At 38.7% G+C, this 23646-nt stretch overlaps 1 protein-coding gene across 1 annotated transcript in view; it reads right to left on the bottom strand.

Moving 5' to 3' along the window:
• The window catches only part of LOC124170918, a 184779-nt gene extending 162846 nt beyond the window's left edge, over window positions 1-21933 (bottom strand). The window contains exon 1 of the mRNA XM_046549972.1: window positions 21713-21933. Within this exon, the coding sequence (XP_046405928.1) occupies window positions 21713-21761 (49 nt within the window). The 5' untranslated portion in view covers window positions 21762-21933. The remainder of the gene's footprint in view (window positions 1-21712) is intronic.
• Between the last annotated feature and the right edge of the window lie 1713 nt (window positions 21934-23646).

Here is a 23646-nt window from a genome sequence, read left to right as displayed (position 1 = left end):
CGGGCCAATGCTCAATTCAAATCGGCACAATTGCCATGGGAATCAAGGAACTAGGATAGCGTAGTGATCTGCGCAGTGGTCCAGAAAGCCAAAGGTCCGTGGTTCGATTTCCGGTCCACGGGAATTTTTTCTCATGGAAGTTCACGCATATAAGATTAGAAGCTCAGGATGTCTCATTAAAATTCATGATCCACAAATTTATGTGTGCCACGCCCCCACCGCGAGAAATCTTGGAAAATCGTGCTTGAAGATTTGTGGGTGAAATGGCGTAAGCGACCGACCAGAGGTAGCATTCTCGGTGAAGGATGGGAAAAGGGCGAGCCAGTGTCAATTTTTCGCCCTTCTCCTAATCCTGGGTACTTAAGGATTGCAATGCCGGAGAGTTTATGCAATCCTAGGATAATGCGATAGCAATTTTCTCAATTCCAGGATTGATGAAAAGTGACATATGATGGTGTTTAGAAATATAATATATCTCCCGCCTATATGTTTTTGAAAAAAAAAACAGAAATCGAATAGTTATCACTTGTAGTTGTGAATTCATCTATTATTAATACCACGTAAACGACAAAACATATTATTTAAAAATTATTCGTCGATCTTGAGTAACGGCGATCCTGTCGTTGAAAGCCAGGCCATGTATTTTTTAATTTTGTTTACGAATCTGCTTTATGTTTTATATTCGGTATTGTATAGGAAAAAAATTCCTCGATGATACTTAATGATCTTACTTATGGTGACCACAAAAAATATCAATTTCTTACAAGGTAAATAAAAGATAAAGCGACCGATTGATACCGATACCGTGGAAATGTGAACTTATATTTACTTCTGATAAACTACAATAAATTCTACACTCTAGAAAAAGAACAGAAGTGAAGAAGAATTAAAAATTTGGAAAACATAACTTGAAATCAAAAATTATATATTATATCTTTTCACTAAATTCTAACTAGAATTTATTGCATAACATACCGCTGAAGAAAAGCACATCCTGCATTCAACTTTAATGCGATAAGAAGCTTGTAACTGGTAGTAAATAAAATGCACATTTCTAGTCTTCATCCATTTAATTAGAATTACCATGTCGATTGTCTGATTCATACGAATCACAACTACGAGATGATTTTTGGGGGAGTTGGGCATGGAATACGTTCCTTTTAAGGCGCCATCTGACTGGGTAGAGGTGAATTCCAATCCTGAAAGTCTTAAATTCATATGTTCTCAAACCAAGAGCTGTCTTGATATACTCGGGGTTGAGGGATTTTTCATTTTTTATTTTATCCTCAATCTGTGACAATCACCACGGCGGTCAACAAACATTAATAAACGCATCGGCACGTCTTTCTCGAGGCATCATGTGTGAAATTAAAGCGATCCATATTTTGAATGACTAATTTGATGAAATTTACGAAATTTAAATAGAAATCCTCAGAAAAATGGTATTTAATCAGCAGAAGGTTGTAAGCTACTGAAATTCGCATTAAATAGTAAAACTTCTTCTGGTTGAAGTTTGATAAATTACATTTCAATGTGTTCTATCAAATAAAATACCAATGTGTTCAGTTTTTCGTGATTTGAATATTTTTTTCGTCAATATTATTCGTAATTTATTGAAATATGAAATGGAATGAAGTTTGCTCCAGAACTCGTCGTCATTCAGTGCTTTATAAATAGTCTCTTAAATAACTTGATAGAGTTGTAATCTATGGCTGAAATCACATGGTCGTTAGAGTGACTGGGCAAAATAAATGAATGAAATTATTCAATTGATAGTTTAAATGATGAATACTTCAGTCTATTTGCCAAGTATTTGGAGCCTTAGAACGGAAGAGGCTCAGAATCATAGTCTTTTACCAAGTCATTGCAAAGAGGATAAACTGAAAAAACATTTTTGCGCTGCTAATGAATACATTTAATTCTGGAGAAGAGAGGGTCAAGTGAAGGAGAAACAAATATCCTGAAGAGAATGTTTAATTCACGTTTTGGGTTATGTCATGCTGGAAGAGCTATTAAATTAACTATCCTCAGCACCCGAGTAAAAAAAATCATGAATTCGCCCAGCGAATGTTCTTTTTAAACGACTTTGATCTTTAGTTTTAATCCCATGACGCAAGTTGCCTCAAGGCACAAACGTGAGCATTATTAGGTCATTACGTAAAAAAAAGTTTCAGGTGTTTTGTCGGCGTATTGTCCGTGCGTAAATAAAAGGCTGGTTGAAATCCCCAAGGCCGTTAGCAAAGGTTCCGAGAAAATACCCGTAATCGAAGGTGGCGTACACAGACTGTAAGTACTTATTGTGAGAGGATTTAATGTGTTTTTGAAAGAAAATTTTCCGGGCAGTATCAAATAGGGGGGTATTAGGTAGCAAGAGGTCATCGAAACTTCAGTCCCTGGCCGGATTGGGATTAAGCACGGGGGTAAAAATGAGAGCAGGTATTAGCTGAGTCTGGAGTAAAAAAAATACATCTGAGTCTGTACTCTAAAATTGAAGTGACAGGGAATCAGTTTTCATAAAGGGATGGGTCAGAGCAAAGGCTAATAATCTACGTGTCAGCAATAGGATGATCTGCCTTGATATAAAGTCACGGATAGAACATGAGGGAATCGGAGTAGGCCTGCGCTACTAGGCTTACATTTAATGAAATGCACGTTGCTACACTCAGCTGAGAAGGCTTGAGAATTCCTATACCGATGAAATGGCAGTAGGGGGATTTCATCTCAAATCAGGCAGAGGGGTGTCAGGTGACCATCACCGATTTCTCTGAAATTTATATATGTGAAAGCAGTATCCTTGTGATGAATAACGATGACTTTATCTCTGCTCAGAACTGAACCGTCATAAAGTTACCGCCCCTTGAACATTGCAGTGTCAGGCCTCAGAGTAAAAAATTAAAAATCACATAAATGCTGATTACTAAGGAACCATGGCCCATAAAGCAGTGATTATTGTTTTATTGTAAAGAGAATTCATTTATGCACATTTTTGCATAACTTGCAAGTCATTTGAAGCAATAATAAACAAATAGGACTTGTTTAAACAATAAAAATTAGCTATTATTTAACAATTTATTACTAAAAAAGGCCACCTTTTATTTTCTTTAAAATTTCTCAACAAGTAGTTTAAATGTTCTGCTTTCAATAAAAAAAATAAAAAAAGGTAGTATTTTTATACTTTTTGTTTTAAGGCATGTCAAAGTTAGGCATGTTTACGACTATTTTACACCAAGATTGCATACCTTCAAGGGGGAAAAAAATGCGGTTTCCTTCTACTTAGCATTCATAACAGTGAAAAGTTCATATCTGAATGATTGGTTACATCTATTGACTGAAAGCAAGTCCAATCTTGTTTACTTCCATGGCATCCAATGTATGCAAACACCCACTGCTACTGGCTGGAAACGGTGAATGAGTCGCAATTTGCACAGAGTATTTTCCAATGGCAGTTCACATAAGTCTTTCTTCTACTTTGGGCCATGTGGAACATTTCGATGGACCATGTGGATGCATAAATGAGACACTAATGTCATTCTCTTCTAAAGACACTGCAGTGATTTTTGAAATCAGGTTTGACCAGGTTTTTCGGAAACACACAATGAAGTCATTCATGGTGAGATTTTGAGTACTGTACGTCATTACATATATCTGAATTTGTAAGTGTCACAGCCTGTTTGATTATGTGGATTACAGAGCGAGCTTTAGTTGTCCCGTGTCTGTTAACTACCAAGACATGAAACTGTTGACGCCATGTACAGGTGCTACTTTCACCTAATTATTTTTTTGTTTAAATTGAGCTTGTTAACATATGTAAAATGCAAGTTTCATACTAGGCAAGAATTTACTAACTTAACGAAAGTGATAAATGTCAAATATGTACTTCATGGTAAAATAATGTCTCAGCAGTTTTTGAAGAAGCGAGAGTGAAATGTCTATGAGTGACCATGTTCAAATTTTATCATTCTTTTCCACAAGTTAATCTAAACAACATAAATTGGTTGCTTTTCCAGTTTCAACCAAACATACGATTGACATATCATGCAGAACTAAAAAAAACCTCGGAATTTGGGGCAATGCTGATGTATACTGCTGGAATCCTCTTCCTCATAGTGCTCAATTTTACATTGTGCTTTCATTTTACTTGGATGATGATAAAGATTGTTCTTGTGTAACTCCTAATCAGCAATATGTGTTCACTGCCATTGAGAATCATTCAGACAAAGCATTCATTCAGAGAAATTCATTGCCGAAGTTTAGGATTGAACCAAGAAAAGTGTTTATCATCACCATATTTGGAAAAAAGAAAGGGAAGCTATTCAAAAAGAGAAGTTGGTAACACTAATTGGTGTGGAGTTGGCTTCATTTCAACTTTTCCGAGAATTGGAGTGTGATTCTTCCAGATTAAGTACAACCGTATGCCTGGCAAAAAGTACAGATATCAATATTAACCTGTGTGGAATATAATAACTAAGGTATGCAGGCACTTCAGATGATTTCTCTCAGGACACTGCACATGCTTTTCTTAGGATGAATCAATAGAAGAACAATAGAGTAAAAAGATATCATATGGAGAAATAAATCATATATTTTAGAAAAGTCAGCCGCTAATTAAAAAAAACATTTCAGATATTTGACTTGGAGAAAAGTCTTAAACAGGAAGAAAGTCATTGGTGGTTGTTCAATGCAACAGGACATGAATAGGGTCCTTCTGATAGAGTTGCAAGAATTGGTCAAAAATTATGACACAAACTGAAACCTGAGATATTTCAATTGTGGCAAGTAAATTCAAACAAGTCCTTTGTACAACATGTGAGTATATCCTTGCCTAATATCAAACTTTTGCATTTTACACATGTTAAACTAGCCAAATAGGGCTCATTCCTTTCATTTTCCTTCATCAAAGAAAACGAAAGGCATTGATTGCGATTGGTTACCCACCTTCATTGTATTCATAATATACAAATTATTTGATTTATAGAAATCCCTGTTTAGACGAATTTTAATGGTCAATTTTAACCTCATTTGAAAAAGGATAGATTGGCACTGATGCGATGCCACTCCACATGACGTCACAGAGACCTAGATGCTATACGAGTGGATATGAGTTTTACATCATCTGAGATTACCAATGTATACATGAGGCACAGAGCTGCGGGAAACATCCCTTAACAATCCCCTCTTAAAATTGCCTTTGGTCGGAGAATTTTCTTTGTTTGATAGGGTATTAATAATCCTTTTTTAAACCAAGCACTACCTGCTAGCAAGGAACTCTACGCTACCGCCATGCTCGGCAGCAAGCAGCCAGAGGTCACACGGTCATAGGAAACCACCCTATGTAGACAAAAAAATTATTGGGTGAAAGGTGCACCTATACATGGTATCAACAGTTTCATGTCTTGGTAGTTAACAGACACGGGACAACTAAAGCTCGCTCTGTAATCCACATAATCAAACAGGCTGTGACACTTACAAATTCAGATATATGTAATGACGTACAGTACTCAAAATCTCACCATGAATGACTTCATTGTGTGTTTCCGAAAAACCTGGTCAAACCTGATTTCAAAAATCACTGCAGTGTCTTTAGAAGAGAATGACATTAGTGTCTCATTTATGCATCCACATGGTCCATCGAAATGTTCCACATGGCCCAAAGTAGAAGAAAGACTTATGTGAACTGCCATTGGAAAATACTCTGTGCAAATTGCGACTCATTCACCGTTTCCAGCCAGTAGCAGTGGGTGTTTGCATACATTGGATGCCATGGAAGTAAACAAGATTGGACTTGCTTTCAGTCAATAGATGTAACCAATCATTCAGATATGAACTTTTCACTGTTATGAATGCTAAGTAGAAGGAAACCGCATTTTTTTCCCCCTTGAAGGTATGCAATCTTGGTGTAAAATAGTCGTAAACATGCCTAACTTTGACATGCCTTAAAACAAAAAGTATAAAAATACTACCTTTTTTTATTTTTTTTATTGAAAGCAGAACATTTAAACTACTTGTTGAGAAATTTTAAAGAAAATAAAAGGTGGCCTTTTTTAGTAATAAATTGTTAAATAATAGCTAATTTTTATTGTTTAAACAAGTCCTATTTGTTTATTATTGCTTCAAATGACTTGCAAGTTATGCAAAAATGTGCATAAATGAATTCTCTTTACAATAAAACAATAATCACTGCTTTATGGGCCATGGTTCCTTAGTAATCAGCATTTATGTGATTTTTAATTTTTTACTCTGAGGCCTGACACTGCAATGTTCAAGGGGCGGTAACTTTATGACGGTTCAGTTCTGAGCAGAGATAAAGTCATCGTTATTCATCACAAGGATACTGCTTTCACATATATAAATTTCAGAGAAATCGGTGATGGTCACCTGACATGATTTTGCACTATCTGCCTGATTTGAGATGAAATGGCCCAGTAGTTCAATATTGGAGTAACTCTTGGCTTCACCATGCTTATGACATAGCTATATATAACGATAATTATGGCCTATTTTATCTGCAACTATTGACTGTATTTCACTCAGAAATAGTAAATTGGGTAGAATTCTAAAATAAAATCTGCTCATTGCTTTCAAAGATACTGATAATCAGGAATTTCTGAACAACAATTCAATTTAAAACTGTTTTTGGCCTTTTGGCACTTATGGCATCGAATGATTAGTATATGCTGTATATCAGGAAGTAAAATTGTGGAATTAATTGGTAACTGAAGGAGAATTAACATTTTCAAATATATACCATTTTTGAACCGTACTGAAAAAAAGAAAACTTCTGCCACTTGAAGCCGATGGCTTTTTCTGCGTCCTAATAATTGAAATAATAGTTTTAAAATCAAACTAATTAAAGCCTATGAAATGTTACAGTACAATTAAGAACACGCGCACTTTCAATAGAGCTGAAAACGTAGCTTTTTTCCTATTTTTGAGTGGCATACATAAAATCATCTTTACGATACCTTTTCTTTCGTTCCTTATAGGACTAGAGAACAATCCTATTTCTGTGCACCAATAGAAAGTATATTACTTGAACTTTCCCAGCGCATAAAGTACAAAAGCGTCAAATAGGCGACATCCGAAATAACTGGTGACAATCGCTTGTCTGGATTTTGGTATTTATTTTTGTCGGTGGCGTGATATATTTATTAGGAATAACGCAGACTATTATCGCTGGCAAAGAGCCCTTGAGGTGAGGTATGAGTGGTTAACTAATGCACGTTAGAGGTGGTGGCGTCAGAGTCAGGTGAGGATCGAAAATAAAGTCACGTGGAGAAGTTTAATCCCGCGATTGTTCACTCGGACACGTTAAGCTCGCCTACTGAGAGAATAGAGAGGGGAAGGAATAGGAAAGGGCATATTATTCTCAATCAACAGGGTTTATCATGTTATTTGGTACATAATGCCGTAAAGAAATGAAAATTATCTGCCTCATAAGAATTCTCTGCTTCTCCCGGGATTCGACTGCGGAACCCTTGGGTTAGAAGCCTATGGCTCTAAACTACAGGCTAATACACTCCCCTTTGACTTCGTAGATTTAATTGCATTTGGGGATTTTAGAGAGAAAGGTTTCCGGACATAAATTCGCACTACTAATTGAATATGCCCGTCATGATACCATCCATACATGATTCTTGTAACAGGAAGGCCTTTCTCGAACTTCAAAAAAAAAAGCAGGCTAAAATAAAGGGCTTAGCCTTTTTATGTAAATTACTGCTCAGTGTTTGTGGAAATTATTATGCTTTTTCCAATGGAATTTAATTTCCTATATATATTGTACACCTTGCATTTGTGAAATTTTAAATAACTATTCGTCAGCTACTAAAATATTTCCATAATCTCTAATATCAGAACCTTTACAAGTAAGTAAAAGTAATTCTTAATCTGTTTAAAAAAGCGAATACGTCCAATACAAGCATATATAAAAATTTCATATGGCCGAGTCGGACATCGAAACGTAGGTGGTTAAGCAGTTCCTGACCTGGTGGCGATCCCGAGAACATTTTACGAAGTCTATTCGCCGGGAAACCACTAAATCTTTCTTCATATATAGCAATCGTTATAATCACAGTGCCAGATTTAACAAATATTAAAGCCGGATAAAAAAGAACTTTTAGCATAATGAAATCACTTAGTCTTATTTCCACACTTTTTATTTCGACCGACCTAGGTTTTAGCACATAATACCATTTCTTTACCTTGAAAATGGCATTATGTGCTGAAACCTAGGACGGTCGAAATAAAAGAGAAAATAAATTAGACGAAGTGATTTCATTAAGTTAAATATTAACAATATGCAAAGAAATATTCGCTGGAAACTGTAACCTCTACACAACATTTTATAAAAATTGTAGAACCTATAGCGAACATGGCCCACATTTTATCCTGCTTGAGTTTTTCTGGAATTTTTGTGCAGTCAATGCAATGACAAAGAGAATAATTTTCAATTTTTCATAAAAAAAAGTTTATTTCTTCATCGTTCACGATTTAGCATGTCAAAAATTGTAGGAATTTTAATCAAACATAAAACCTATTCCCATTAATTAGAACAATGGCATGTAAACCAATTTCTGTTTCCCGGCGACGGTTAATTTTTAAAGTATACAGGAAAACTTTATTTTCAGTTTTCACCCCCCCTGGCTGGTTCTGTTGACGCTGGAAATATTTTCCGAACATCAGGATGAGAGTCTTCCTATATCCTTTTCCACAACATGTTGATGCCATTAAATCGCAACTAAGAATCCTTTCAGTTGTTACTTGTTTAAAGTAAATTCCCAGTCTACCTGCAATTACGAGGCACATCGCTGTTCCACGGCTGTCCTCTTGATGGCGGCGGCGCGTGCTAAATGCATCAGGGGCTCGGCCTGCCGTTGGAGAGCGGTTAGGCGCACGTCGGTTAGGTGGAAGATATTGCGGAGAGGTCGGCCGCGCCGCGCCGGCTGCTGGCTGAGGGCTCTCACTTCAGATCGGACGCACTCGCTGACCAGTGGCCTGCTCACTGACTGATTGCCCTCCGCGGCCGTCGCGCCATCGCCACTGCGGCCGGGATTCGTATCGCGTGCCGACAGTGCTCACTGAATGCGTCGAGACGTGATGCTTACGAGATCATCTTGAACTCGCACAAAAAAATTCTCTGGGGCGTTACGGGAAACAGTTTTTTTTTACCTATCTGATGATTAGACTGATTTTTTAAGTACGCATGTGCCTCCCGTAAGGCGTTGAATTTTTAGCCAATAAAATTACTTAAACCCTTCCAATTCGATTTATTTTCCGAATACCGTGCTCCTTTTCTCTAATTTTTATCTGGTATTTATGGTAGGTAATGAAATGATATTTTGTACTTTATAATATACGTAGAGCCGTGAAATAAAACGTGATAATTAAACATGAAGAACACAGCTATCGCTACTCGAATAAAATCATTTTAATCCTGCCGATGCATCATGTTACATGAAATGTGAATTATTTATGCATACTATGTATGTTTTAACATTTATAAGCCTTCAAAATAATTATATTGTTCCTCTAAATAGTTCTAAAATTATGAAAATCCGATGACGAGATACACTCGTCATTGCGCGGTTTGGCGTCGAAAGTTCATGACGAACTAGACTCGTCATTACTGCGTAAAGGGTTAAATTTGGACTAGGTATGGTATGGTATTTGGAGGAGGCGACCAAAAGCTGTGGTCGTTTGCGCTACGAGGAAATGATTTGGAATGAAGGATAGAGAGAAACTCGGCGTGCTCTTAACCCGGTAACGCCTGAATTAAAAGGTTTCTGAGCTTTTCGTGGTAATCATGCATCGAAATGTCTACGAAATTCTGAGTCATTTGGTGCAAAAATTTATAAAGGAATAATTAAACAATAAAGCCTTTTTATTAACAGTACATAAGGCGTAAGTAAAGAAAATCGAAATGCTTATTCTAAAAATTCCGTTTTTTTGGGCTACTTGATAATTCTCAAATTTCAAACGGCTGAAAATGTCTTAATTACAGCTTTAAAATAGCAAAATTTTCGTAAAATGTCACTAAAAATATTCTTATCAATTTAAAACTATCAAAAATCCTATTAAATTACGGTAAATGACAAAAAAGTTACGTTTAGCACTGCACTACCAGCTGGTACCATTTGGTACCGCTAGGCGTAAACGGGTTCACGAAAGGCGCCAAGGGGGAGCACGCCTCAACGTCCCATCCTACGGGATTGTTGTGATGGGAAAAAGGGATCGGACAGTCTCTGAAAACTCTCTTCCCATTCCGGGGTGGTTCTGCTGAAATAAGTTCACGAAAAATCGTGTCTCCAAACATTTTGGGGGAGAGCAGAGGTTTGAACCACCAGACCCCCCTGCTCGTTACGGCCTCGTTAGCAACGGAAAAACTCCCAATAAAGCCGCTAAAATGGATATTTCTGAGACGTTTTGCTCTTGAGCATTTTGAGTGAAACATGTTCACTCGATAATTAAATATAATATGCAAAGTATTTCATTCCATGAAACGGCCCACCGCGGACTTATCAAATCGAAATGGACTTATCGAAAATCTTTACAAACATATTTTCACTTATGATGTAAGCTCAACAGTTCTACTACCTTTTTCCTAGAATAAAATGCCACGAACATATCAATAGCTATTATGCCAGTTCAGTGGCGTAACTAGGAATATCCCTTGGGGGGAGGATGAGAGGGGATGGGGAAGGGCGACCTCCAACATAATTTTTAGCAAATTTGGGTTTCATTAAAAGGTTACGTTAAAATTTACCATAAGTCAAAACTTGACAATAGTTTTGAATATTATTTTTATTTCTCTGAGGCTTTGGGGGGGGGGGATCTATCCCCCTCACCCCCCAATAGTTACGCAACTGTGCCAGTTCATACTCACACACTGATTCAACCGCCAAAGCTGGTCTGAATGGGTGAGAGCAGAGCTCACACAGGAAAAATCCACAGAGGTACGAATTTCTCACATTCTGGTTAGATGGGGCCAGTTTCTGTGCCACCTTCCCACTTCAAGAATTTATGACAAGGGATATCCGAACGCTTCATCTAGGATTTTAACACGACACTCTAGTTTGAAGAACTGTTCTCAACCAATCTATCTACTAAAAAGTTTAACCTTTTCCATCACTATGAAAAGTGCGGAATTAAAGAGATAAAAAATTGCCAATTAGGAAATTCGCACTACTAATCCCCTTAAATGGTGAACTTGAGACGGAAGTTTGCACATTTTATTTAAAAAATTCCGTTACTGACACTTTTTTCTCATCATGAAGACTCTCATAAAAATTATGCTTTAAACGTACGTCAAGAAGCAATTTTAGTTGCGTATTATTTTAGCATTACGGTCCACTATGGCCACTTTAATTCTGCAGTACTCATCCTGACGTCTTAGCTCATACTTTAATCCTTTCTTAGCATCGAAAAATACAAGCACGCAATGCCTATTAAAATATGTCGCAATTTTAGAAGTCGTCGGAAGTTAGAGTGGTGAAAGTGTCATTATTCATGAAAGCATGACCTTAGTTCTGATCCCTCTGATATAATTTCCTCAAACTATTAATTTTTGTCTCCATTTATAGTTCGGTAATCTTCGATATTATTTCGAGAATCTTACATATCTATCAGTCATTATTTTTCCAAGGGCTATGATCTCTATCGGGTGAGGTTAAGTTCATCGGAGAACTCACCAGGGAGTTAATACCAATTGATTTAATTTCGTTTTTAACCTAACTGAACGATCAGCTTCTTGTATAGTATGTATACTCAGAATGGGTATAAATTGAGACCAAGAGAATTGCTAGTTCAGCGAATTTTTTAGAATAATTGGTTAACCGGGCTCGTGTCTATATAGTTCCTGTAAACATCCTTCAAACATGACTTTCAAATGCATTGATAACAGATAACAGGTAGTATGGAAGGAGGGTTTCTCAGTATTGCTCGTTTATATTTTATATGCCTTGTCTCTCGGTTAGACTAAGTATTTTGCGGGTCGTTTCACGATAATCCCTATCGTCTTGATTTTATTATCCCCCACGGTGCGATGCCTATTTGAGCAAGCACTCTGTTGAACGAACGCACGAAGGGGATAACCGTAGTATCTTATATCCTGAGAGACTTATGAAGGAAGGGAAAGTTATCAGTGTTTGTTTTCCAAAAACAACCTCAAGAGGCTCTGCATTCACTATCTCCTTCGCTTAACCTTGAGGAAGAGTTCGGAAGAATTCCGGAACGTCTGAGGAAAAAGGCATGGCCGAGAAGCGACGAATGCTGGGAAGGTGAAATATTCTGCGCCGGCGGGAACTCACGAAACGCCATAGCCTTCAAGACGAGCGCGTCAAGAGCGTAACATAATCAACACTACTCCTCAAATTGCATTTGTGCTTACATTCTCACGACCACTTACGGCATCAGCTTTCAGCTACGTGGAAGCTGGGATAAGAACTAAATTGAGTGGGTTGAATTTGAAGGGAGAGGATATTGAAGGAATTTACAGCAGCAATCTTTAGACTTGCGTTTACCGTGATCCTCTTTATTCTCTGCCATGGTACCCCATGAATGCAACAGTCGATTATCCCTCACACGGTACCGATTCGCAATGAATTGCCTAAATTCTATGCATGTGGACTTCCCTCACTAATTCCGCATATTCATTGTTACTTACTCAACTAATGAAACTTGGCAGTACAGATATTTACCAACTTATATGAGTATACACGCATTAATATTTATAATTTAAAGATGAATTATACATGCTTTGTATTTTATTATTTTCATGCATTCAAACGACTTTGTGATGAGGATGATAAACGGCAGTCATAATGTTCTGCTTCTCTCAAAAGAGTACAAACTATCCCAAATATTATTAATTTGTAGTAAAACCGGTCCAAAAAGGACTTTTTGTGAGGTATTTTTTTCCGGTTCACCGCAGAGTCATAAAGAAATAAAATATCTTGAACCTTAATGAATGCATTACATACGCACCAAATAGCCTCAGTCTTTTTTAGCTCACTACTTCAAGAAAAATACTTTTACAAAGGGCTTATTACGTTTGCACAAATAGTAACGCTCAAAAATTAACTGTTGAATTTGGTTTTCTAACAATTCACACTGTGTCATACGAAAATCAAGGATGCATCTTTGCAGCTATTACCTGATATTTTTGGGTCAAAAACTGCTTGAAAGCATGTTGAAAAACGGGAAATGAGTTTTTTCCTCGACGTCAGCACAGAAATAAATATTGCATTGTATGAAGCACACAAACCCATCCTCTCCTTAAGACGAATTACAAAATTTAAGCACACAATCGTTATTGATAAGGAACGAAAGGGACGATGGTTAGCAGCGAACTTAAAACCATTATTGTGCAGAAAAGCATCATACATCGGTGGGAATTCCTCAAGTTTTGTTGCATTTGCTACAAACCTAATATTAGGTTTTCAATTGTTGTGAAAGTTTAAATTAAGGAATTATTATGTCACATAGAAAATAGGACCATTTCTGCCTCGTGGAATGAGTCGTAGCATAGTAAACATTATATAATTTACGAAACATCAGGTTTATATCGCCTTACTTCACGTTGAATTACTTTACTTAACACTAAGGAATATATATTAACGTTAAAATGTAGTATATTAATCATTATAATATATCATACGCAATCGTTCCCCGCAATACCTTACTTAACTTTTAATTACATCAAATTAGTTACATACTTATTGCTACATATATTAAATTGCAATAGATTTAGTTATTCTCGGGAAAAATCCAGCTTGATTTTACAAAGTTATGGCGCGCCGTCGCTCGCTATGACCCCGCTAGCATCGCGGCGGAAAATCGCAGGTGGGTCGAGAATCTACGACTGGGTTCCAAGGCCACGGCCCGTGGAGGCTGGCGGAATTTTTCGCGGCGTCCGGCGAGGCGCGCGGAGGCCGTGGGTGCCGCATAATGGACGCGTTGTGACGCTAACCTTTCAAACGATTCTTCGACCGCTCCGAGTGCCCAAAGTGAGAGGCATCCATTATATTGTTATTGTTCGCAGCCGCCTCCGCCATGCCTCTGGACTGAGGCCCCCTGAATGAAAGCATCCATAGTGGCTGAGAAAAAACGCTTCGCTAAATGAATAAATAAACACATGGCTCCTTAGATCCTTCCCATTCAAGCATGTGTCGAATAGTTGTAACTCATGTATACGCTCCATTCCTCGTGTATCTGTCCGTGTGGACTAGCGCCTGGTCCCATAGCGACACAAATTGAATGCAGATTAAAACTTCGACATGCGTCAACTTGTGCCGATGAATGGAGATGCACTCTTAATCATTTTGTGAGGGACGCAAATCATCCTCGTTGTACTTATTCAGTTTTGAAAGGGAATTTAAAACTCGCTTTTGAGTGTTCTACGCTTTCATGCCAAGCGAACGGAAAGGCATTGCTCCCACGTCCTCTGGCGAGTTATCAGGCGACGGGGAAATACCCGACGTGGGAAAGGACTGGATTCCAATTCATTCATTGTCCAAAGGGAAACTCCCGCGGGTCGGCAGTGTTTTCATGTTACTTTGGTGTCTTAGAACCAAGGAAGCGGTAAAATTATGGTGAAATAAGTGACTTTACGAGATCTAGGACTTGGTGTAACTGCTCACGGCTGGAATGTGCAGATTTCCTTGTGAACAAAGATTCCCCTTCAAGGTGTTTATAGCGTCTAAGCATGTATTATTACATGAAATGATTTAATAGAATGTATGAAACATTTTCCAGTGAGGAGCTCTAATTCAGACTCAGGCGTTTTCTATCCTTGAAAGTTCACTGATTCTCAACGTAGCCCGAGGAAAGTGTGCTTTGAATAATAAACTGTGTTTTCGAAAATAAGGAAAATATTCAGCATTCCAACTGTTCCAGTTAAACTGTTCAGCATTGAATCTGCTATTCAACATTCCAGCAATTCAAACAGAAACGTAAAATCTCGCAGATGTTTTGATATTCCTGAAAATTAAATTATTAATGCTCTTACTATGATTCACCTGATTATAATTTTTCCTTTCTCAATTTCTGTTTTTCATTTATTTTCCATTTTCCGCTCATGCACAAATAATATTTCTGCAACTAACTATGCGTCAGAATAGCGCGCTTAGTTTGGTAATTCTTTACGCATTACGCGAAGCGGAATGACTCGAGTATGCGTGCGTGCAAGACGAATCAACCAGGACGCGTATAGGACACGCGGCGTGAATAGGATTACGGAGTTATCGCCATTCCAGTTTATAGGTCTTCAAATTGGATATCGATTTATTTTTCTTTCAATATAATTTCGTTCCTATAAATATTGCGATAACAATGCTCATAACATTTCATCTCGCTCTCTCTTTGAACTCGAAGTACTGGCAACCATGTAATGCATAAAGCTAAAAAATAATACAAAATTTTCTAAAGAACGTCTTCAGTCAACTTCCTTGCCGTAATTTTAATTTAATAGTGGATTTTCGTGTAACAAGAATGTGCAGGTTAGGCTTTGGTTGGTAAAAGAAAAGAAGTTATTGCCAAACAAACTTCGGTTATTACGAGGTATGTGAAGTATTTCGTCGTATCCTCAGTTTGAGTGGCGTCATTTCACAGGGAGAGGAAAATGAGTTTTTTCATTGGCAACCGAAAGGCTCTTCAAATTTAAGAGGCCATTTTTCGTCGGAGAAAAAGACGCAATACCGTATAAGGAGTGAGTGACAACTTCCAGTGTTAAGGCCGGAGCGGGAACGCCAAAACAGAAAAATAAATACCAATGCCTAATGATTCAATAAAAGAAAATCTAGCCTTTGAGGTACAGGGATAACCTAATCGACTCAATTAATAGTAAGTATAATAAAAAGTGCTACTGACTTTAAATTACTTGCAAAAGAAGGCAAAATTGGTGCTTTTAAAATAATAAAAATGGTGGAAAATTGAGTAATTTGTAGCGCCCGAACTACATTTTTGGATTTGATAATCGGAAGCTATAAATTCCCATACTGGGAGGGTAATAATAATAGTTATATAAAAACACATCATACCAGTTTTTATATCTGCCACAGGTGTAGTGCCTCACTCAATGCATTAAGGTATCAAAGATATCAGACTACCGAAAAACTTGTTCCTTACCGTATAAAAAGCAGCAATTTAAAATACATGTTGAATTGTGGGATTTTTTTCAGAATTAAAATGAAATCAACTGATTTTGGCGTGGCTTGGTGGAACAAGGAGATATTTATGGTAGAGCAAAAAAGCCCAGTATAGTTCCACAAACTTTATGGAGCTGTCAACTAGTTTCGACTGCTAGTTAGACATTCTCAAGACAAACAACCTTTTTCTACCGAATAAAAAGATGAGAGTGCTCGGTGTAAACCGTAAATCGCACAAAACCAGCAAAATGAGAGTGTAAACATTATTAAAAAAATAATAATAACAGGAAAATAAATAATGCAACCTCCTTTTTCTCCTCGATTCATCGGATGAGCCTTGGCAAGGGATTACCCCAGTGGCAGAGTTAGGCCCCGCGATTTTCGATTGAGGCGCCAGCATTCCAAAGAACACGTATCTCTCCCACCCCCCTACGCCCCACATTAACTTGCACCCGAGTTAGTCTCGTGCCGGCGCGCTCCACGAGTTTAAGTGCGTGCTTCACGCACCAATAGTACAAATAGTTTCCTCGAAGGCGATTTCTTTCTTTCGAAATGAGGAGTCGGCTCGGGGGCGGGAGTTGAAGAAGTGTGCGAGGTGGGGTTTCGACGTATTCCGCTCCTCTAGGCCCTGGCACCTCAAGACACGGCAACACATAACGCTCCCTCCCCTCACCCTCCGTCCCGGCCATTCGTCTACCTGGGTCCCTTTCCCGACTACCCTTCTCACAAGGGCTCATCCCGGCGGAAAGACCCTCACACCCTCCTGATCAGCCCTTCTTCTGTCCCCCCCTTCCCCTAATTCATGGCGTATTTCTTCCAAATAGAGACAAATCAATCTAGGGCAGCGGTTCTCAATTGTTAGTGTCGGAACGCCTTAGGGATCACGGCCCAATTCAAGATTGAAGATAATAACAAATTCTGTTACGAATCAAAATTTTTGTTTATTTGATAGCGTTTAGTGTGTAAAGGCCTGGATACACGGTGCATTAACACGTACAGGTTAATGTATGAAATCGTGATGCATGAATGTTTTTTGTGGACCGGAAAAGAACATGTACAAATGCATGGAATTAGAACAGGTTCTTTTATCAGTTAATGCGTTCGCACAAATTGGGTGATTACATGGTGGATTTTCGTGTTCATTCATGCGTTAATACATTTAGACATAAACTTGTGCGTGTTAATGTATCGTGTAACCAGGCCTTAAAATTTCATGGTGAACGTCAAAGTGCCATTACTTTTTCCTTCGAATATTCGAACGTTTTTTAAATTTATGACTGTTTTTGAAAATTTTGGAGTTTTACCTAATTTTCTTGCAATCGTTGTTGTTCAAAGTTTTCACCATAAAATCGCAATAATGTGAAATACATTCATGAAAACGATGTTCCACCTGTAGTGATATAAATCCGGAAGATATATCGACTTATTAAGGATGATGATTTCATGACTCTGATTTGCATGGATATTTTTCTCTAAATGTGTTCTTTTGGTTTGCGAATACAATTTATCTATGGTTAGAAGCTTGTGCCTTTTAACGTAAGATGTCTACATTCAGAAGTGTTAAATTACTAGAAGGCCATTTTACCATATAAATGAATACCTATTAAACTGTACCTTAATCGGTGAAGCAGGAATTGCTATCCTTCACCAAGGGTTGACAAAAAACTACCAGCGTTGCCATCATCCGCATTAAAAATTAAGCAATGAACACAAAATATACGATAAAATTAGTCAAATTTTAATGTGTTATGCAGTAGCAATGCAAACTTTAAAACTAAACTCCAATTTTAAACCCGATCCAATTTTTATATCTATTTCAAAATTTTAAACTTATTCCGATGCTGTTAGTTTGTAGCCTTTTTAGGCCTCCGATTAAGACGTCGTTATTTCCCGATTCAAAGAACACCTATCACTCCCCTGACACTAAGATATTTTGAGTTAGATCACGTGTTTAAGTGAAAAAATCATATCTCACGCCTTATTAGTGCCTTACTTATTCATACGTACTTCAGTTTTTGTGCATTAGGTAATAGGTGTTACAGTATTTAAGCGGGACACATGACATTCATCCCTCGCGGCTGAACAAAGCGCGGATTGGGGCTTGCTGGAGGCGGTGCCACGACGACTGCGGGAGTGCGTGCGACCGGTTTTCGGGGCCAATGGGTCGGCCGGTGTTTTGGCGAGGGAGTGCCCGGGACACGGTCGGTTGAGCCCTCCACCGAGGCCACTGTTCCACGAGTGAACTCCTTCGCGGCGTCGGCTGCGAACTGGGGCCAGGGATTCCCACACGGTGACGGCGCATTCCACTAAAAACTAACAATCAACACCCCGGCCGTGCGAACAGCTACAATTCTAGATAAAATCTTGGGGGGTAGATCATTATGAATTTGGTTCTCTCATTCAAAAATAGGGCGCTCAATGAAACTTTCTGGAAAAAACAAGCAAATGGCACCCATTCTACATTTATTTAAGAGGTGGTTTTCCACATTAATAGGGTCAGTTAAAGGGAGAAGTTAACCACCATCCATTTTATGCCTGCATTACATATCTTATAACTCAACAAACTCATCTAATCTCACGGAACAACCTTATAGGCCACATATTGAGACATGATGGCCTGATGAAGACAATCGTCGAGGGACAAGTGGAAGGCAAGAACGGAAATGGAAGACCTTGAACAAAATATTTGGAACAAGTAAAGAAGGATGCGAAAGAGAAGAAATACATAGGTGTGAAAAGATTAGCTGATAGGAGAACTGAGTGGAGAGCTGCGTCAAACCATTCCTAGGATTGTTGACCAGTGATGATGATTACATATCTACATAATGTTCATTCATACAATCTTCTTCTAAAAAAATCCTGCCTTTATTTCTCATGCTTATTATTTGCCTTCTCTCTCCGTATCTTGCGTTACTGTACGTGCCCCGTATCATGGATTTTGGGAATCCCAGGTCCATTAAGGGGGAGTGGTTGGGGTGAGAATTATTACGAGAAAGGTCTTTAAACAACAATCGAAATATTAATTCAAAATTCACTTAAAATACGTTAGCGGTAAATATCAATAAAAAATTTGTTGAAACGCATCTGAAGTCAGGCTCGTTCATAGCTAGAGCGCTGATGTCCACTGAAGGATATAAATGAATGAAGCAATTATCAACTGACTTATATAATATGACCTGAACTCAGAAAAAACTGACGAAAAGAAGTTGAGGTAGAAGTAAACGAAGTGCTTACTAACTTAAAAGTATATATTACACCTGAATTTTAAATACTGTCGGCATAAATATAATGAAATATAGTTTAAATCGCTTCCGTATGTCCTAGAATGAATGTTTACGCTCGATCACCAATATACATTTCAATTTTTGAAATGGGAGAAAAATTGATGACGTTGGAGCTATCAATACTGCAATCATAAGAAAAGTAAGCGTTCTGCAAAATTGAACAAAATAAAAAATACGGAATCACTTTTTACTAGCAATGGTTCAAGTTTAAATCCTTCACTTCGAATGGTAATAATATAGATGAGCAAAATAAAAACGGTTTGAACAAAACTCAATGCTTTTATTATGGGCTAAAAGAGTTAGCACTAATGGGGTGAGAACTATCCCGCAAACTGTTACTCAACAATATCCTCTCTCATTGCGTCTATACACTACCCATTGAATATATCCTAAAGATTTCATGGCTGTATCTTAATTAGTTTCGGCTGAGCGTTGATGAGAGTCGGAATCAGTCAGTCAGGACAAGCTGCTTCATGTTATTGAATACATACGAATAATGGCGGAGTATCACTGCATGCATAGCCATGCCCTCGCGCATGATTCGTTTAACTCATTCAGGCTACTTGGATAAATGTTTCTTTTCTCATCGCGATGAAGGGGGAGGGGGCAGTGGAAGAGAGGGGGCGGGCCCCTTTTGATCTACTGACTGAGTCTAAATTTTGATAACGTATCAAACTGGAGACTTGTTTCACTGCAAGACCCAATTGTACATTCATTTACCGTAATCAACTTCCGGCTAGAACTTAAGTTGTTGTAAAAGGGTGAACATTTTTAAGTTAAATGAAAGTTTATTAAAGTTTTCCTAAAAGCGCGACTTCCACCAACTAGTATTTGGATCCATCACTACAATAATCGTAAGAAAAATAAGCGTTTTTAAAAATTGAACAAAATAATAAAATACGGAATTGATTTATCAGCGCAATTGTTTAAATTTCCATCCTACAATTCGATTGAAAATAATGCAAATTGACTAGTGCAAAACGGTTAACGCCGAATGCTATGTGTTATTTTTGTGGGCGACCCATTGTTTTAAGTAGTGCTGCCTGAAACCATCATCTCATACAATGGTCGCCGACGTATTTAAGTGCGATTGGCCGCATATGATTTTTTGGCGATGGCAAGGGAAAGTTTCGCGTCATCCGCCATGGCTTCCCGCGTTCTACCTGAGCTCCCGCCCAACTGGTCCCGGCGGCGACCTCGGCCGTCGCTGACAGTTTCTCCGGCTCGCATCCACGCATTTTACGGACAACTTTCACCTCATAGCTGCTAAAATAAAGAGTGCGAAGTAATACACTCCGCGTGAATTCAAATGCGTGGAGATTTGAGCCAGAATATTGTATGACAGTGGGCTAAAATGTTTTCTCAAGTTTTTTCGAGCGCCCATCTAAGACACCCGTGCAATGACAGCTCATATAAATTCAGCGTTACATCAAATTATTAGGGAGGCTTCCGCGGTACATACATAAATATCACAGCAGACAGGAATAAAAATAGCGTTGCAAAAGTTTATTGAATAATTCCTAATGCAAACAAATTATGAACTTGACATTTTCAATAGGAGTATCAACAATTCCTATGGTGTTCGTAACGAGCGACCGAATATGTATCAAAAAAACATGCATCTTTTCCCTCAATGCGGCGATATATTACGCAACGTGCCTACTCCAGAAAAAAATTTCACTCCTCAATATCGGTTAACGACGCACACTGATAATTCTAGAGCCATCAAAATCTATAGCCATCACCCATAAAACTTTTTACCACGGCTGAGTCACGATATAGGGAAGTCTAAACGCATGTGAGATATAACCAGAAAATAATTCAACTCGTTAATATCCACTTGTTCATTCCACAATAAATAGTTTTGAAGTCACGCGGTGCCTCAATTGTACTAGAATAAAAAGTTGGCGTTAACGTGCCATGCCCTTCACTGGGTATCCGTATGCTCCACAACATCTCGCGTTCAATTGCTGAACATATCTACGCAATAGGTCTCCCGATCTGGAGCACACGGGATATTACGAAGTATTTCAAAGCGAGGGATGGCGCCAAATACGCCGCACGACGCCCCGTCGAGCGCCCCCGGCTCCGACAGCCGGCTCGCCCGCCGACGACATCCGCCGCTCGGCACACAATTGGTTGGACCACAGTCGTACGATCCCTCCACTCCGCCAAGGACACTTCACGTCGCGTCGCTTCGTCGAGAAAAGGCCGCGCTCGGGAGTAGGCCTTCCCAGACACCCAACCGTGTCAAAAGCTTTTCGGCAGGTCCCTCTGAGTGTGGCTCACCTGTGAGCACGAGGACGAGGACGAGCAGTTGCAGGGAGTGTTGCATCATGGGGCGGCGGGCTCCCCTCGCGTGGCGGACGGGTGTGACGAGGGTGCGCGTGCTCCTGCCTCCTGGGATAAGCGAGCGTTGTCTCCCGCGAAGGCCGGAGGTGAGAACTGGCGGACGGCGCGCGGAGAGCGCGTTCAAAGCGGGCGCGACGCCAGCGCACCTCCCGGGGCATCCGGCGTACTACTGGCGGGCGGGGGAGGGGGATCCCCACGAAGACTTCGTCGCCAGTTCTATCTTTTACCTTCTGTGCCTTGCGTGTGTGAATGCTTGTTTCGTCGTCGCCTGCGAAAACCCGTGTGCGCGCACCCATTTTACCTCGATTTATTTCCTTCAGGATACGCCGGCGCCCATATGAAGGGAATCATTTCAAATAGGTGTATTTCACTAAATAAAAATAGTAGAAACATATGTGCGCACTTTATTGTGCCGTAGTATTATACATCTCTCAATAAAAGAGAAAACATTTTTGCCGCGCTTTGTGCGAATGGATTATTATTGCGATCCTAAAAAGGACCTGAATGATTGTGATCCTGAGGTTGAGGTGAAAAATTTATTCCATATTGAATGAAATATATGACATGGAGCGTCCCCGAGGAACGCTCCCCCCCCCCCCCCGGATATATACCTACTTATGGGTTTGTGTATGTCCATACACCAGGGCTTTCCAGCCCCCATATGATGGTGTCGCATTCCTCTGCATAACTGAATGTGCACCGTTTCTATTGTCATAAACTTTCACAAGAATACAGTGTTGATAGCGTGTCCAACCAGGGACCTGATTTTTTCACTTACAGCTAGCCTTAAAAAATAATATATATCCCTGTAAATGATTAATTCTGTTTTAAATTGTGACTATTTCATCATTTTAGTTTCCAAATTTCTCCAAATGATTCGATGCATCCAAAATAATCTCATTGTTGCAAATTGCACCGTGCACATTCCCTATGAACGGCATATGTCCAGTATCATTACTCAGAAGATTTACTTGGCAAGGTTTTCCGTAGCCTTTGAAATGGCTGCCTCTTCCTCCATGCAAGGAAAAATACCTATCCTATCCTAAAGTATCCTACGGTCAATCGCAAAAACACGCCATATTAATTCTTAATTGATTAGTTGATAGCCTTTTACTTGTTGCCCTAAAATCGATCTCCTGGAATTATTTCTTGTTTCGCAATGAGCGGACGGATACATGTGTGTGTTTAGTAAATATTTACCGCAACACCTAGACTACTGAACTGTGGCAACGCAAACACACAACATTTTATTGGTTGCACTTTGCAGTTACCATGAAAATGGTTTTTCTTGAGTATCCAGCATTTACGACATTTTATTTAATTCTCTGAAATTTTAAGGACATATAATTATTAACGTTGGACGAAAATGTGCTATTATAATTGTCTGAAACAATTGACCTCAAAATGGGGGAAACTGCGCAATCGTTTTGTAGATAGTAGTTTCCTTAAATTCGTTTAATTAAACTCAACTTTTTCAGACAGTTAGAATCGCACATTTTCCTTAATTGTGTTTAAAATAATTTCCCTCTTTTGTCCAACCTTAATTATTTAATATCCTAAAAACTCCATAGTATTGAATAAAATGTCGTAAAGGCTGAATACTCAAGAAAAACCGTTTCCGTAGTAAATTTAAAGTGCATCAAAAAATATGTCGTTGCTCAGTGACTAAAGAGTTATGACCCCGTGTTTATTCGACAAAAAAAGTTTGGAATTGTGTCCCCTACCACCTCCTGAAGTATTGCAGATTCCATCTGAAACACCTAATATATTTTCACACCATAAACTGTTTCTATGGTGAAAATGATTGAGAGAGTTAGAAAAATTTAGCAGCAGACGATAACAGGTATATACGTGGACACTCTCCTATGTAT

This window comes from Ischnura elegans, chromosome X (assembly GCF_921293095.1).
Source record: "Ischnura elegans chromosome X, ioIscEleg1.1, whole genome shotgun sequence".
Taxonomy (NCBI): domain Eukaryota; kingdom Metazoa; phylum Arthropoda; class Insecta; order Odonata; family Coenagrionidae; genus Ischnura; species Ischnura elegans.
Note: the sequence above shows the minus strand (reverse complement) of the source record. Positions and strands in the feature narration are given on the sequence as shown.